The 18,101-nt window shown below is 46.2% G+C and overlaps 1 protein-coding gene across 2 annotated transcripts in view; it reads left to right on the forward strand.

Moving 5' to 3' along the window:
- Nucleotides 1-5,036: 5,036 nt before the first annotated feature.
- Nucleotides 5,037-18,101, forward strand: part of LOC135901836 (monocarboxylate transporter 12-like) — a 73,787-nt gene continuing 60,722 nt past the window's right edge. The window contains exons 1-2 of one of the 2 annotated variants that reach the window (XM_065431684.1): nucleotides 5,037-5,177; nucleotides 5,474-5,594. In XM_065431684.1, coding sequence (XP_065287756.1) covers nucleotides 5,532-5,594 — 63 coding nt within the window. In that variant the 5' untranslated portion in view covers nucleotides 5,037-5,177; nucleotides 5,474-5,531. Of the gene's footprint in view, nucleotides 5,178-5,201; nucleotides 5,383-5,473; nucleotides 5,595-18,101 lie in introns of those variants that run through there. The other variant, XM_070533604.1, reaches the window with a different exon arrangement.

Raw genomic sequence — 18,101 nt, forward strand, 5'->3', positions numbered from 1 at the left:
CTTGCTCAAGGAGTCCGGCCACAGTTGTACCGGACTTTGACGCGACCCTGGTAACGACCACCATTGAGCTGTCTCCACGTTCGAAACTGACTAGCTCTTTGCCTTCGATCTGGTAACTTTGCACGTATCTGCGTCCATCATGGTGTCGGCCGGTTTAAGTGTGTGCCCGCATTAGCTTCAGGTTGTAACGGCTGCGCCAAAAATGTAAGGAAATAAGAGTGAGACGGTCTTTTTAGTCCGCCATATTAATGAACTTTATCTTCTTCCCTTCCCCCACCGCATGTGGAAGGACTACATGGAGGTTCCGCTTAAGGAACTTCACAAAAATCCCAAACTGGCAGACTTCAGAGAATTATTGATTCCGTGGAGGCCACGAATCAAGGTTTCGGCTACGGAATTCACTTGGCATTAGGAGTGAAGAGTACACCGCTTCATGGCATAATTCTCTGAATATGTTGAACTACTTCACCTGATGTACTGATCACTTTTTTCTTTACTCGAAAACCCTCGAGGCCCATTCCGGGCATTCGGTAGGAGGGTTGGAGTGAAGAAAATCTGCAGTGTTTCACAGCAACACTAACTTTACATATCAACATACAACAAAAATAATCGCATCAAAAGAAAATTATAATAAAAACCATGTCTTTATCAAAATATAATAAAAACTATATATGTCAGGGGTCTGGACTTGTGACATCATTTCGATCGGCGAAGGCGGAAGTCCGGCGAAGCAGCTACGCGGGGAAGTCCAGGGAGTAGAGCTTCCGTCATCGGGTTCGTCTCCGTCTTACCCCGCACCTTCCGCCAATCTGTTAAGGGGCTGCTTTAATGATCAGCAAGGCACGAAAACCGTTAAAATTGTAGGAGCAACGTCGTCCTACCCATTCTCCACTCTCGCTTCCCGTGTGTTTCACTGGCAGTGACCCGTTGTAACAATGTATATATACAATATATATATAAATATATATATATATATATATATATATATATATATATATATATATATATATATATATATATATATATATATATATATATATATATATCCCGCTCAATTCGACCCGATGAATGCGCAACACAGGTGGGCTTGGCAGAGCTAGCTCGCTAAAAGATACTGCCGGCAACCCAGCAAATACTGCCTATGCTTCACCTTGTTAGCGACAATCACGTGTCCTTGCCCTCGTAAACCAAGCGCATCTAACTGACCCTGGCAAGAAGACAACAAGCGGTGGAAAGAGATAAATATTGAAGCAGATACAACCACAATGTTGGAGAAAAGGGGTATACTCAGAGGAATGGAGGGTGGCCAATACTATCCTCATACCAAAGCCAGGCAAACAACTCACTCTAGACAACCTCCGTCCTATTTCCTTAACGTCATGTCTAGGCAAAGCTATGGAACATGTCATCCTAAATCGACTCACGAAATACGTTGAGCAGAACGAGATCCTCCCATACAACTTGATCGGCTTTCGTCCAGGGCTGTCAACTCAGGATGCTATGCTGCTGATCAAACATCAACTTATACAGGCTAGCCCAGCGCATACGAAAGCTCTTTTGGGATTGGATGTGGAAAAAGCTTTTGATCGTATAAAGCATAAGGCCATACTTGACGTTCTCTCGGAGATGGGTTTGGGTAAGAGACTTTTTAACATGATTAAGGACTTTCTTAGAAATCGAACTGCACAACTCATGCTGGGTGAGCTTAAATCAGAAGCTAAGAATTTGGGAAATAGGGGCACTCCACAAGGGGCTGTGCTCTCACCCATGCTATTCAATTTAGCAATGTCCAAGGTTGCAAGAAATCTGGAGAAAATTGAGGGCATACGTTATGTGATATATGCAGACGACATAACCATATGGAGTGCCAAGGGCAATATAGGACAGACAGAGAACAGATTACAGGAAAGTTTATACGTTGTAGAGAACACACTGAAAGCCATGGGGTTGAAATGCTCGGCAGCCAAATCAGAACTCTTAGTCATTAAACATTGCAGAAAGGGTCGTAAACCAAGAGGTTACATTCCGGAAGATGAGCCAAGAGTGTGCTTATATACCCATGAAGGATCCGCAATCAGGCTAGTTGAAAAAATCAAGGTTCTTGGGTATCACATAGACGGAAACAATACTAACTACAGAACAATACAACATATCTCGAATAAAACAGATGAGGTCATTAGGTTACTAAGGAGAATTACCAATAGACACAGAGGCCTGGGAGAAGACAGCGCTTTGAGGATAATACATGCCTTTGCTCTCTGTCACTTCACTTATGTGGCTGGATTATTCAAATGGAAGCAGGCAGAACTTAACAAACTTAATGTGATGCTCAGGAAGCTCGTTAAAGTAGCCCTAGGTATACCCAGTAACGCTGCAACCGACAAACTCATGAGTCTAGGGGTGCACAATACAATGCAAGAAATTGCGGAGGCCCAACAGCTAGCGCAACACGAAAGATTGACAAAGTCACGAGCTGGCAGGAACATATTACAGGCAATAGGTGCAGAACTGAATACATCGAGGAGTCCGATAGAGGCTGAAGTAGAATTAATGACTGAAGTTAGGAGCAAGATCAGAACCAACCCTCTCCCCAGAAACATGCATCCAGAATATAATGTCGAAAGGAGAAAGGCAAGAGCTAAAGCACTCTTGAAGGAAATAGAGCAGCAGAACCAACTGGCAGCTATAGTTGATGCCGCCTGGGTGAACGGTAAAGAAGCCTATACAGCCATTGTATCAAATTATCAAGGGAAGGTGCAAGACGCTCTCACAATTTTTACCAAGGACCCCACGGTGGCGGAACAAGCGGCAATTGCTCTAGCCATCAGGAGTAATAAGTGGGCCTTCATTTACAGTGATTCGAAAACCGCTGTAAAGTGTTTTGATAAAGGCTACGTAGCTGGAGTTGCAGCTAAACTTTTTGAAAACATTGTGATTATGACAACTGAAATCCGATGGTTTCCTGCGCATATGGGGAAAGTGGACGAGACTCGGGTAAACCTCAATGAGGTTGCTCATGACTTGGCACGAGGACTTGCTAACCGTGACAGTCACAACCGAGCCGTTCACCATCAAGCGAGGGAATCCAGAGATCATTTACTAACATACAATGATGTTACCAAACATTACTATTTAGGACGCCGACAATTCCCATTGCCACATTCAAAACTGAACAGGGCTCAGGCAGTCTCACTGCGCTTATTGCAAACGGGTACATATCCCACACCGTACACCATTAATAAAATATATCCAGAGAGGGAGATTAAGATGGAATGCAATGATTGTAATGGCATCATTGGAATCAGACATATGCTGGCGGGGTGTCCCGCGACTCTCCCCAACCTCGTTGAAGAATGGACACAGTGGGAGAAAAGGATTCAAAGCCCATTGTTTCAGGACCAACTAAGGGCAGTCCAGAGGGCCCATGATGTCGCTGAGAGGCTTGGCCTGACAGTGCCAACGTGGGAGCCGCCCGCCTTGGCTTGAGAAGTCGAGCCTCCGGACCTCTGTACAATAAAAGTTTTCACACACACACACACAACGCACAAGCTCATGCATCTATCAGAAACGAAGCTTTCCTTAAGCGGCGCACACTTTATTAAATCCCCTCAACTAAGCGTCAGGCGTGAAACTTTGCTTATATTTCATGGTATGGGGTATGCTTATGTTTATATATCACGACGTCACAAATGTATTCTCGTGCGATTTCTGCAGTTTACGCAATACATCGCTCCCAAGCTACATGTACCGAAATGTGAACACCAAACTAGTCGAATGTACACTGTAAGGTCCCTGCGTAGTGGTGTCAAGCATACGAATGGATTGCATGATGCTTGACGAGGAAAGAATGATGACCACAGGGTTATGCACAGAAAGGTATGGCACATACCTGGCTACACTTAGGGATTCAGTACCTCTTGTGTCACAGTGGCGCACACTAGTACCGGAGAAACGGCCAACACCCAGCGCATGCATAAGAATGGCTACCTTGAAGACAATGCACACTTCCGTCAAAATGTGTGCGTGCTGTAGAGATGCATATAAGCAAACAATGCATAATATGTGTTCAAAATTTATGTTGGAATTTTTTTTCTCGCTATCCTCAACAAGGGGGCGCTTAACCGCACAACATTTTCGGTCAGCACACATGGGTTATACATGGGTAAGGACATGGGTACGTGGGTAAGGACATTTGCTGGTGCTCGCACTGTGCCCACATAATCTTTCTATATCAATACACAAATACTTCTGCCGAGCTACCGACTAACCCAGCAGCTGCTGCTGTCTCCTGGTGTCTGCTGCTGTCGCTTAACCTGGCGGGTTTGGACAGAGAAAGCTACGCTTTAAAGTAGGCTCAAAAAAGGTTGGTAATAATGTTACATTAGGCAACGTATCCGAGTATAAAGAAACTACAGGGGCAGCATGCTCATCGTTGTCCCTTAATTACTCATTTTTGCCATTTAGATGTTGAGATATCGTGTGCCTCTAGTACGTACGACTTAGCCCTTACCGCTCTAGGAGGGCCCGTCAATTCTGTCGAGTGACTCAGCCTGCTAGAGAGGCTGGCACTTACAAGTCGGCATTGCCATCTTCCATAGTATGTAGCTTTCGGTCATTGCCAAGGAATACGTGCATAGTTTGTTATTATTAGGTCCAAAAAGGGGAGCGGTATTCGGGAGGCATTCACTGTTGTTTGTGCACTTCTGCTTGTTAGCCGACACGTTCGCAGATAATGCATTCCTATTTACTTTGCCCCGTGTCGTTCGTTTCCCCGAATACCGCTGCTTAGGTAAGCGGTACAGCTGTTGTGCTTCCCTTCCCATCCATGTAGCGGTTTCTGCCAGACTTATTCGAGAGTCAAAAATCATCTCTAGTTCTGGCTGTAAAAATGGCGGGCTGCACCTGCACAGTGCCTGAGTACGAAACAAAACAAAGACATAAATTTAAAAAACGGAAGTGCGCACGTTGCCTTTACACGGAATGCGATAAATAAAAAAAAGCAACCGCTACAATTTCAGATCTGATCACTAGTTCTGCGCGGTAGCATCGTCGCAGCAATCCAGTGTAGAGTCGTACTACGCCGACCATGTATCCTGTTCCGATTCGGACCCATCATGAGGGCTGTTCTTGACAAGGTGCATATCTTCAAACTAGGGCAGTGCTGGAGCTGACAAAAGGTGCCATTTTTTCCTATATATTATTGTAGCATGCGACGTTACGAAAACTTCGCTTAACGTTTATTACGGAAGCGGTTGTCATGGTTCACAACTGCATTGTACTCAGGGCGAAGAGGAACCGTATACGAATGTTTGTCGAGGCTGTTGGCGTGCTCAAAAATACGAGCATGGACCCAGTGTGTAGTGATGCACCGTACCTCACTTCGTACGTTTTCTTGAATAGAACTTCGCCACGCTGAACTAGTATCTAAGCGATAGCGACAAAAACAAAACAGATGTCTCATCCTGTCCTCCAGATGACTCTACTGAACTAATGGAAGTTTAATGCATTCGCTGCTCCATTGACGGTCTCTGATGAGTCATCCGCAGCGACATACAGAAGCCAAGGCTGGGGCAGACAAATCTTATGGCGACTCTGTAAGTATGAACTTCCTTGTCTACACATCATTGAAATAGTTCTAAATATCGAAGATAGACGTAAGAATATTAGTAAACTTCGAACTGGGCCGTGTTAGAACAAGAACAAAGAAAAAAAGACTTCAGCAGCCAGGAAGGATGCGATATCTCTTCAATAATCAAACAGAACATATGCCAGAATTTTTTATACAGTTTAGTCCAAAATACACGCATCTGGTAATTTTTTATTACACCATGTGTGTTGCGTGTATACTCGTTAAAACAGAAAACTTCCGTCTTCATTTGTTTTCAATTGCTGTGGGATTGCAACTGTAGTATTTACTCCTGATGAACGTTTAGGGTGCCGGTACCGTCGTATGCGGAAATGTTGCAAGAAGAATCAGCATTCACGAGTACCTTCTTTCGCACCGTTACTTAGCACTGGGTAGTCACGCCAGGAATATGGTTGTTAACCTCCGTCTTTCTCTCTCTATCAAGTTATTTTGTAAATTTTTAAAAGCCAAATAGAGCTTTTTCGCAGCTTTTCTATTTTCTTTATACAGAAGTGTTCATAAGCGTTACAGAAGCGTTCTCAGACTGCGCTTTGTGAAATGAAGCGATGACTGCATATAACTTTATCATATGACTGCATATAGATTCATTTATTGTACCCTCAGGGCCGAAGCATATGACTGTATAGAGAGCATATGACTGTATCCGCGTACTTGTGCGCAAGAAGCAATGCGCAGACCGAAGCAGCGCAGAGATTTCTCATTGCGAAGCTCAACAAGTGAGGGCGAGCATTAGGGAGCCTGTTCTCTCTTTACTTTGTACTTACGACGCCTCTGAGCTCGGCTATTCAGTCCTTAGTGTGGCCAGAATGCTGTTTTAGTCTCGCGCAGTGCATCCGAGAGCTAATTAGGTCAAATTAGAGAAACTAACATAATACGTGAATATTTTTAATATTTTTGATTCACCGTTTTGAGCCCACGTAAAAGCATTCCTCATGTTGTTGGGTTCTATGCATATTCGCTTTCGGCTGCTGTGCCAACCACCTGTATTTGAGATTATTATTGCACTAAATTACATGCCGAAACACTCTAGCGAAGCCTTCGGAACCATAAACGCCTAAACATTTTTGAGCATTCAGCAGTAAATGCGAAATAATAGCTAACGAGCAGTAACCATTCGTTCTGTTCTTTTTTTTTTGCCTGCGTGGAGTGAGGAAAGGCATCGAAGTGTCCCCGCGTGTTTCCTTAACGAAGTAAACGAGCACTGATTACATACCCTCTCGGCGGTACAAGTCGCTCGTATAGCGGGCATATTCTGCCTGAAAGTTTGTATCCGTTGCTCCGTCGATGCTAAAGGGCAGGTAAAAGCAAGTTTTTTTCACGGAATCTGACCAGCTTGTCAAAGTGATGGGCGTTTTGCACCGCTCTTTTCACGTAGCAGAAAACTGAGCACGTCGACGAATATTCTGCGTGGCTACTTTCACTGCCTCAGCGGGCGTTTTGAGCCTTGTCGTGAGTCATCTTGTCCATCAAAGTCCTGAAACGTAGTTACGCAGAATGCGAAAGAAAGCTTAGCGCCTGCGGGCACACAGGCGCGAAGCGCGGCGGATGAAAGCAGTGCTGGCAGCCACAGTGCCTAAAAAGTGCCATAGAGGCCATGAAGTACTAGCCCTTTCTCAGGAAGGACATTGTTGTGGGTAGTAGTAAGTGCAGAGGCTCCAGCTAGGATAGGATAGGAATAACGTTATCAAAATTCCGGCAACCGACGGTGTAATGCGTCGTGACGTTGGCCAAGCGTGGACAAGGAGCTATGTCCTACTCTGCACTACCCCAGTTCGGCCCATTTGTGGTAGATTGTGAGGCTTGTGCTTTGCGAGTGAACCCGGGTACGCTGGACGGCTATATTTGAATGTCCTTGTCTGCAGCTAAAGGCTGGCGTAGGCGCAGCGCCCCCAATAAGAAAACATAAAAAATTAGGGTATTTATGCCGCCAAAGAAAAAGCCTAAAGCACGAAAAGGCTTTTCAGTACGTATTTTCCAAAATGGTCTATTCGTGTACTTAACCGCAACCTGGTGTTCTGAAACAAAGCTACGCCGCGGTCGTCCAAATGGTCCCGTCGGAATGCCCTGCAGTGGCCTCATCTTACTGTTTTACGAGACCACATGATAGACTCGTTTCATGAACTTCCTGTTGCCGTTACCATTGTAGCAGGGAACGTCCAGTAATCATGCGGGGCATGGCACATATCGGGGATATCACGGATAACATTCAGGGACTCCCACCTTCTAAGGCTTTGCTACGCCAAGCAGTAGCCGGCTATATAGTACATATATGAGGCGCAATCACGGAACCTCTAACCACGACTGCGCGTGCATACGTTACGGTAACCCTGGCAAATATATGCCGGTGTGACGAACTTTTCTTCTTCTTCTGGCCCGTCGCAGGTTTTAAACATGAGAAAGTAGTGGGGTATGGCTTAGGAGATGAGGATGAGAAGGTAGAAGATCGTGTGCAAATCATGTCAAAGGATCATCATGATCATGATAATGATTATTATCAGAAATCATTTAATAACTATCGATGGTATCGCTGATGTTGCCCTCAAGTTGTTTCGTAGAAGCACTGTCGTACCCATTAAATGTTCACTTAAGCGGGGTGGTCTTACTAAATTGCTCTAATCCAGTCGCTAAAGTTGAATTTTAACATATTTTCCAAGCAATACTAAACATTGTTCCATCAATATCTGAGTAGTGTTTTGGAAGAGCACTTCGCACACCTGGATACAACGACCGGTATAGTAACGGAGGCTTGTCTGTAAAGAAAAGGCAGGTGTGGGCATTTTATCGCCACATCAAAATTGTTTTTTTTTTCCATTCGGCTACCTGACATCACGCGTATCTTTCAGGCAAAATTATTGGCGGTTGCCTTAACTTTACAAATTACCATCATACCTGTCATCAGCCGTAATCTTAACTGATTGCCTGTCTGTCCTTCACTAACCACTTCCAAATTGTCAGAATGATTAGAAATTTTCTATTCTCTTCTCCCAATACTCTTACGTCTCGTTCGGCATGTGTGGGTGCCAGGCCACAAAAGGCTAGCCTTAAACGAATATTCAGATGCACTCGCAGTGGCATCCCATAATGGCCCTATAATCCCCATTTTACCTACGTCCGCTTTCATCACTGCGGCGCGATTCAGAATATATACTGCTGCAAATAACTTCGAGCAATCATCGCTGTCAACTTCTGATTTCCCGCATTTTCTAGTGGAGCAAACGATACTCCACTAGAAAAAATGAAGCAACGATTATGCAACTACGGTCTTGGGTCCCCCACTGAACGTTTACTTCCACAGGTCTGGATTGGCTAGATCACCTTTGTGCCCTTTATGAAGTGAACGTGAATCTATAGAATTACCCTTCCGAAAGCTTGTCCTGATTTGTCTCTTCCCGCCATTGTTTCTTTTAGGGCCACCGTTGTAGAGTACAGCCACAGAAACGTTATTAAAGTCATCTGCATGTTTCTGCCTGAGACAAAAAGAATTGCATGCTAAAATCCTTATGAATACATATTATACTCAAAAAGTATTTTTATGTAATATTTAGAGAATTGATTATTCATATCTCTAACAGTAAACCGTTTAAATCCCATTTTAGAAGTTATTTCATTCCACCCTAATTTATTTAATAATGAAAACAGTTTCTTCACCGCCCAATTCATAGCCGATACCCCAGGCTGGTTTGCGCGCCATTTCACTAGGGAACAGGAAGAAGATCAAATGAGGGGCCGCACAAATAAAACCCCTGTGCTCTTAACTTTGCTTGGTGGTTCCAGGGTTATTGGTGCCCCGGACTAAATGGATGAAACCCACACCCCAGACGACCTTAACTCCGCTCCTACTACCTCTGCAACCAGTCCGGTACCTTCTACGGGTGTTAAGCTACAGCTGCCATTAAGTTACCGCAACTATGGCTTGCCGATTCCACGTTATTGTCCATACAAACTGAGAACAAGTTCCGCAGTCATCGCGTCACGTCGAAGTTTCGCAAATATGAACTCCTGCTTGGCCGACATACGCGACATCCTCGTACAGCAATATACGGCAATCAAAAAGGTTCTTCTTTGCCGTCTCGTCCCGCCTGCTCATCGGCATACTCTGCAGCTCCTGAACAATGAAGTCCTCGGTGACCGACGTTCAACTAAGTTTGTATGTCACCAGCGACACCTCAATGGTAAACCGACTAGGCTCATTGGACCCGGCCATATTACGCGGGTTGTTTGTACGACGTCTTCTAGCCAATGTGCCCGTGGCTCTCTTCGCAGCTAAGCATAAGCCCTTGTCGGAATTCACCGAGCTGGCAAACGATGTGACGAATGACGCTGTGGCAGTCAAAAATTCTGTCAGTGTCCCTCCACTTCCTGAAGTAGATTCCTTTCGGGAAACAGTAATATAGCTCGCATCTCAAGTCTCCGACTTGAGTCAACAATTGCCAGACACTCGTTTCTTCAATGACTGACCCTACCCATCTCAACAGCCTCTCACACCACCTATGCAACGGCCAATTCACCAATAGGAGGGCAATTTTTCAGCACAGAGTCTGTGCTACTACCACTCATGTTTTCCTACCGCGGCTCGTCGGTGTGTTTCACCCCGTTCGTGGCACACGGGAAATGCTCAGGCAGATCGTCAATAATAGCGGCGGGAGTTCATGGCCACATGTCAAGCAGCCTTTTCTATAGAACCGACCGAACCACAGGACTGCGTTTTTTGGTAGACATTGATGTGGACGTCAGCGCAATTCCTGCGTCCAGAGCGGACCGGCGTCTACGCGCAAAGTCAATCCCCCTACAAGCTATGAACTTTTCCTTCATCGCAACTTACGGACAGAATTCTCTTGCCTTCAATCTCGCTTTCAAGAGAAGGTTGCCATAGCTATTTTGGATAGCAGACATCTGCTATGCTATCTTAGGGGCGGATTTCTTTAGCCATTTTCATCTGCTCGTGGAGACGAGCTGCTGTGAACAGGTGGATAACATCACGGGTGTGTTTACCAACGATTTTCTGTCGTACACTACTGCCCTCAACCCTTCTTTCATCAAACTTTCTGCCTCACGATATGCAGCTCCACTCAACGAGACACCGAAAATTACTACACCGTCTCCAGTGAATAAAGCCCCTAAACACGCTGTAACCCATTGTATCGTTACCACAACCCCACCTGTTCACTGCCTCCTCCGCCGACTCGGTCCTTATACACTTGGAGTTTCGCCGCAATGAATTCGACCCTACGTTGCAACTGAAAATCAGTCGTCCTTCATCAAACTCGGGGTTGTGAGCACTATATATGGTGCCTAGGAAGAACAATGATTGGAAACCCTGTGGTGATTATCGCGCACTGAACGCGGTCACTATTCCCGACCGTTTCCCGTCACATAATACACAAGATCGTCCGCACAGGATCATTAACTCAAACGACCCATGGGTTGCTCACTGACAGATCAGGTGCGAGTCTTGAACTAAACGCGGTCTCTGTCACGAATTCAGATATAAGCAATGCACGCGGGTTTTCTTCTATGTGGACGCCGCTTTCTGGACAAACATTTCATCCCTGGAAATCAATGTGGCCGAATGGCGGTTTGAAGCTAACAGGTGGTTGCTTGTTTTGAAAGTGATAGGGGCCAGAATATACGTCAGTTGTCCTTAGAACATTGTACCTGGCACATTTCACGGAGATACAGCATTAATTTATAACTAAATGCATGCGCTTGCGTTTTTCCTTCGCCACTTCGTCATCAACGACTTATCACTGCGTCAGCGTGCCAACATTGTACAGAACGTACAGGGTAATGAAACTTTTCGGAATGTGAAAAAAAGAACACTATGCCGCACGCTAGTCGCATCTAGCACGTTTTCTGGCTATTGCAGTTGTTGTACCTCATGATCCTGTCTAATAAGCAGGCGTCCTATAAATAAGAGTCGCATACCGATTTCACGTTATGTGCTCACAAGATTTGCCGGCATGCCGTGAAGTTCACTGCTGCATGACAGGGGTAATTATACACTGTTCGTTGCGGCATGCGGGTGGTAGGAAACATCAAATAAGCCCATATTTCGGAGAATGATTATTGTGACGATGATGGAAATGATGACAACCACGCTCTTATATTCGGAATGTAGCCTTTTGGTGCCCAATGATGCCTACAGTTTGTGCAGCGCAATATTTTTTATGAGCATGTGACCTGCAATATAACGTTCCAAGGGGACGTGAGAACGTGTGCGACGTGCACGTTTAGATGATTTATTTTATCAAATGATACTCAATGGAGGGTTTAAGGCGAGACAAGGGATGCGACAGAGAGGACAGCTGAATATCAGCTGATGATATTATTGACTTCAAGTAACGCAACGTTCAGGTACAGCGTGAGATCTGGAAAGTTAGAGCCCACAACAGAGAAAGAATGCAACATTCACAAAACGTGATTGTTTTATGGCAGTGGTTGTTCGGCGCGGTCAAACTGGACGGCGGATTCTAGGCGGTAAATCATGGAAACAAGACACCTAGAACTTAAAGAAAACGGTCAGGAACGACGTTTTCTTCACCTGGAAGCCAGGACATCAGCAAATGTCATTTTCGGTTGGTTCTTCGCCGCCACATACGTGACAGGCAGAACTGTCAGCCAACCCAATGCGTCAAGCGAAACATATCATAGAACTACACCAAATCATAGTCGGTAAGAACTGTCATCCTCGTTCGAGAGAGCCCAGATGGGAGAATTATTGCGAAACAAATGTACAGGCAATTCATTACAATACAATACAATACAATACAATACAATACAATACAATCTTTATTGTGCATAAGGAAAACAAAGTACTAGGATAAGTCCTGCGTATAAAGTATTAGGATGTGGGGGAGCGCTGCTGTGTTCTACATGGGCCGCATGGCATAGCGCGCGAGCGTGCGTAGCTTTCTTGACCCTTCTGTTCTCTACTGTATGATGGGTTTTGCGGAACATCTTCATGACCAGACCACGCAGCTTAATCAATAGCTTTGTCGTATGAGATACGAAGGTGGTCTGGCCTAGGAGCCACTAGAAAGGTCCACCGTGTTTATAAGCGACTTAGCGTGTAAGCTTGATCTTCTTGCTGATCCACTGGGAAAAGGACACAGCGCAAAAGAGACACAAACACGAGGGAGCGACACAAACACGAGTTTGCGTGTCGCTCTCCCGTGTCCCTGTCTCGGTAACAAGAGACAAGATGGACTTTCAATTAAATTTTGTTAGTTAACCGGGCGCAAGCATGTTCGCACACGAAGTATGACTAGCATCCGATTGTTAACAAAAATGAAACGAGGAAACTAGTAGAAAGCCACAATAAATATTTTACCAAACACGCCAGTTGTAGAACTATGACCCGAGCTGCTCGCACCAAAGAGCCCTTTGGTGCCGAACCCGGCCCGAGAAGTGCTAGTTTAGAGCCGCGGGAATTGCGATAGATAATGTAGCTAGTTCTGTGTTAAGTACATTCATGCAGCGCTGAAGCATTTATTCTCGAGGCGATTAATATTTGTCGGCTCGATAATTTTGCTTGTCATCTGTTCAGGATATTTGGCGATCACCGCGCAGCCAAAATTGACTGTACGGTGTGTAGGTTCCGTGATCAGGATGAAGCAACGGTGGTGTCCCCACCGTGGTATCCACTGACGGAGGCCATGAGCTGCGAATAACTGCGGCGAGAGAACTATGTGTGGTCAGACATTTTTTTTATGAAACCCATTATAATGTATTGTAACGTGGAAGCATCATAGAGAAACTATTTACAGGAAATGGTTTCCAAGGGTAGTAAACACTGGCTAACAATGAAGCCCGCCAATATCAAGAAAGGCAAGTCGTCAACATGAGATCAGGCAGTGGCCACCTTTGGGTACATCCCACTGAATCCAAATGTCTACATCATCCTGTTCGAGTAGCAGGTAGCATGATCCCCGGAGGTATATACGCCGGCCTGGCAGGTGCCTTTCAGAAAGCCCCGACGTCTGTAGGGGGATCAACGTAGCACGCGGGCCCTCAGAGCAGAACTTTCGCCTCTTGTCGCTGGTCGCCGGGGTGCTTCTGATTGTCTTTGGAAGCAGCAAGTCTAATACGGGCTATCTATCGCGCGTAATCAGCCCTGGCAATGGCGTCGCGTTCATATTCACTAGACGAAGTTTAAGGGGAAGGAAGAAAGGTGTCAAACGGTAAAGTTGGTTCACACCTAAAGGAAAGCAGAGCATCCAGCAATGTTGTGACGGGAGTAAATATATGCGAATGTCACGAACGGCAGTGCCAGGTGACAATCACGGCAGTCAGCCGACAAGTATATTAAAAACATGTCCGTTAAGGTCTGATTCAAGCGCTCGGTGAGGCCGTTCGCCTGGGCATATTACGGTGTGGTGCTCTTGTGCTGCGTGGAGCAGACGCGCAGCGTTCAATTACTTTCAACAGGAAGGTACGGCCTCGGTCAGTCAGCAATTGACGTGGAGCACCACATACTAAAATTACGTCACGGAGGAGAAAGTCCACCACGTCATAGCACCGCTCGTCGCCAACGCTAGTCATTGCGTACTGCATCGTGTAATGGGTGGCGACGGCTACCCACTTGTTTCCGGAAGCAGATGTAGGAAAGTTTCTGAGATGGTCCAAACCAACACGGAAGAAGGGGTCAAGTGGGACGTCGATGGGCTGAAGGTACCAGGCAGGAAGCCTAGGCGTTTTTTTTTTTTTTGCCGTTGGCAGCGCTGGCAGGCGCTGACGTAACGCCGCACTGAGCACGCTAGGCCAGGCCAAGCCAACAAAAGCGACGTTGCTTGCGGTCATGCGTGTGAGTAACACCCAGGCGGGCAATTGTTGGGGCATGGTGAAGCTCACAAAGAACTGTGGAGCGCAGGTGTGATGGCATAACTAGAAGGTGAGGGCCATCAGGGTACACGTTACGCCGATATGAGGTGCCACCCTGCATGGTGAACATGCGCACAGAGCCGTCGTTGGGAGAGGATTTCAGGGGCTCGATTCCTTTCTTAAGTAAGTACCCTGACGCTGTTGGTCCGCGATGTTAAGCAACTGGCTCACGGAAAGGGCGCTATTGAGGGACTCAGTGCGCAAAACGTCAGTCTATCACAGTGCTCCGGGGAAAAGAACCCGCATCTTTGTGCACGCGGGTCTTTAATACGACCGTATAGGTATACTCGTTAAGGTGCAGTGCTCATCGACTGAGTCTGCCTGTAGGATGTTCCAAAGAGACGAGCCAAGAGATCGCATAGTGGTCCGAAACTACTGTGGACAGTGGGCCGAGCAGGTTAGGGTAAAATTTTGCGACTCCCCTTATAAAAACGAAGCACTAACGTTCTGTAATTAGGCCATTTCTCTCCGATGCGCAGAGCACCCAGCTGGCGTAAGTGATAACGCCGTTGGCTGTACGTTGAGGTTGGGCCAAGAGAGCGCTTATTGTGTGCTCATTCGCGTCCGCGCGGACTTCTGTTCGCGCTGATAGGTCAAGTGGGCCTAAATGGAAGACGTTGTGAGGAGTGTGGTTAACCTATAAAAAGCGCAGCTTGTGCAGCACTCAAGGTGCAAGTGCACACTGGCTTAAGACGATCTGTGAGGGGCCCAGCAATCACTGCAGAATTATTTATGAAACGGCGGTAATAAGAGCACAGCCCCACAAAGGTGCGAAGATCTCTAAAATACTTAGTTACGGAGCCGTTCTTGACGGCTGAAATTTTCGGTGAGTCAGGTAGTACACTGGCCGTGTTAACCATATGGCCAAATATTGTTATGCGGAGGCCGCCAAAACGACACTTCGATGAGTTCAGCTGAAGTCCAGCATGGCGGAACACGTCAAAAAAAGATGAGATGCGTTCAAAATGTGTGTCATATGTAGGCAAAAACACAATCACGTCTTCTGTATAGCACAACCTTGTATACCACTGGAACAGAGAGTCCACCATTCGTTCGAATGTGGTTGGGGCATTACCCAGACTGACAAGCACGACCTTGAACTGGTAACGCCCATCAGAAGTTATAAAACCAGTTCTCTCCCGATGCATTGGTGCCACAGCGCTCTGCCAATATTCAAATCGAAGATCGATAGAAGAGAAGTAAGCACCACCATAGAGGCAATCAAGGGAATCATTAATTCGCATTAAGTCCCGCGGCTGCTTTTGCACAGTCTCTGGTTTATTCACCCAGGAACTGCAGGATTGCTCGATAATGTCCTTCGCAAGCATCTCGTCGACTTCCTGCTTGATGACGCTTCACTCTGGCGCGAACACTAGGGGTGATAGGGGCTACGAGAGGGGCGACGGTGAACAGGGCTGATATCACCTGTGTGTATGTTATGTGCGACAGCGGACGTCTGGCTCACAGGCCGGTTACCGAAGTCGAGAATGTCTCGATACGATGCGAGAATATGCGGAAGCGCTTCAGCATGCTCTGTTAAAGCGGAAAGTCATTGGTGATCAGGCTGCGAATTTCGCGATTGCCACAAGTTATTGGCGTCGGAGTGCCCTTCTGAGTACACGTAGCATCCAGTGCAAAAGCTTCCAGTTGAAAATCTTGCAGGTACCAATGGTCGACTACGAAAAGCCCCTGTGGAACTGCTTGCTTGATGAAGTGAAGTTGACAAGTGGAAAATACGTTCTGTTGGCCGTAATTGTAATGGCCATGCAGGCTGCAGTGACACGGTTCATGAGCATGACGTCAGCAAGAGGCGTCACCTAGTAGTCGCCATCTGGAAAAGCTGGCATAGATGATAATTGAACATACGTCACTGGTTTAGATGGTAGGCAAACACAGTCGCTGCTATGTAAGTGAGACAGAGGAGGTAGGTCAATGGGTTCACAGAGGCGAAGCAGTTCAAGGCAGAGAACACGGATGCACATTAATCAGCGCGGAACGACAGAAAAGAAATCAAGTCCATGTACGAGGTCCAAGCAGACTGCATGCTGCAGTCGCACCAACTGGTTTCCATTGGTGGGCATTCGCAAGCTTTGCGGCAAACTAAGCAAGTAAAACTTATTGCAGGAAGTGTCAGGGTAATATGGAGAACGCAGCATGTCATTAATAAAACATATAAACTGTAGGAAGACAGAAATATTGCAGAGGACGTGATTGTTAATTAACGCGAATCTGTATCTCAAAGCCCCGGTCCCGTTCTCTTGCATTTAGAAGAAATCATTGCTGTGTGAAAGTTACAGGTGAACCAACGGTTGGCAACGTTGAATTCAAGGTGCATAAAGGTCGGGTAGTCATCGCTGTTTTTAAAATGTTTAGGTGCGTTTGCCAGGATTTCGTTTTCACGAGCATTGAACGCCTACCAATTCGCAGGCATAACGTGGACCGAGTGCTTGTCGTCGTGTGAAAATCTCTTGTTTTTTAAAGTGGCGCTTCATGTGTATACCCTTATAAGTTTATGTGAAACTTAGACTTTCCACTATTATCATCCGTTCTGTTGTAAATAGATTAGTGAAGTAAAAGCCTTTCTAATATGTACTGATAAGTTCACTGACTGTTTCTCATCTGTGTGGGCCATAGAAATGCATCACTCGATCTTGTTCTATATAGTACTGTTCTAAAGCACATACATAATTTAAACACTGACTTGACACTTTTAGTGACTATTTTAGCTACTTTGAAGCAATATATACCTAACGTTTAGCTACTTTTACTCAGATCAGTCAGAAAAACTTCGCTGGAGATTCTCTGTGAGACACTTCTGTGGGGTATGTGGACTAATTCAATTCGGCCCTTGTTTCTACCAATGTTTCCGTGGCGATTTTTCATGATTTCTCGAGACTTTTTCTGCACAATGGCTTCGTGAAGTTGCAAGGACTCTGTGTGCCCTTTCCTAAGCACTGTGAGTGTTTATGTCTACCTTCTACAGCAGTTTTACCATCGTAGCTCGGCTACCGCATCGCTAGCTCTAACGAGTGGAACTTCTAATCCGACTTGGAGAGCGCATGCTAGCGAGACGCCGCTTCTGGCACGTTGCTCTCTCTTCCACTTCGTCGCCGGTACCGCTTGGCCTGCAATTTTTGTGCTCTGATATGGAATACCAAGTGGCCGGGGAGGGCATTGCCCTGCAGGGAATCACCTCGGATCAAGGCTGGCAGACAGCCACGTCTCTCCCGCGCCGCAGCCAAACGTGAGAGCGTTAACCCTACTCCGCCATATGGCGTTTTGAAACGTGAAGGACCTGAGACGCGCGGCCGTGAAAACGTTAAAAACACCATTATCCGCGCGAGCAGAATGACGCCATCGCCAAACGATGTCCTTATTATTATAAGGTCTTGTGGGGGACTTAACATTGCAAGGGTTGGCCTTGCGGTGGTTGCCGTCGCCATTGCCGCCTCGGCCCCGCACAACATTCCGATACGCTATGCGCCGACAATACGCAGAATATCTTAGTGGGAAGCACTCCGCTCAGAGAAAATGCTAACCGCTACGTGCGAGTGAAACAAATTTGCATCCAAGG

This window comes from Dermacentor albipictus, chromosome 2, assembly GCF_038994185.2.
Source record: "Dermacentor albipictus isolate Rhodes 1998 colony chromosome 2, USDA_Dalb.pri_finalv2, whole genome shotgun sequence".
Taxonomy (NCBI): domain Eukaryota; kingdom Metazoa; phylum Arthropoda; class Arachnida; order Ixodida; family Ixodidae; genus Dermacentor; species Dermacentor albipictus.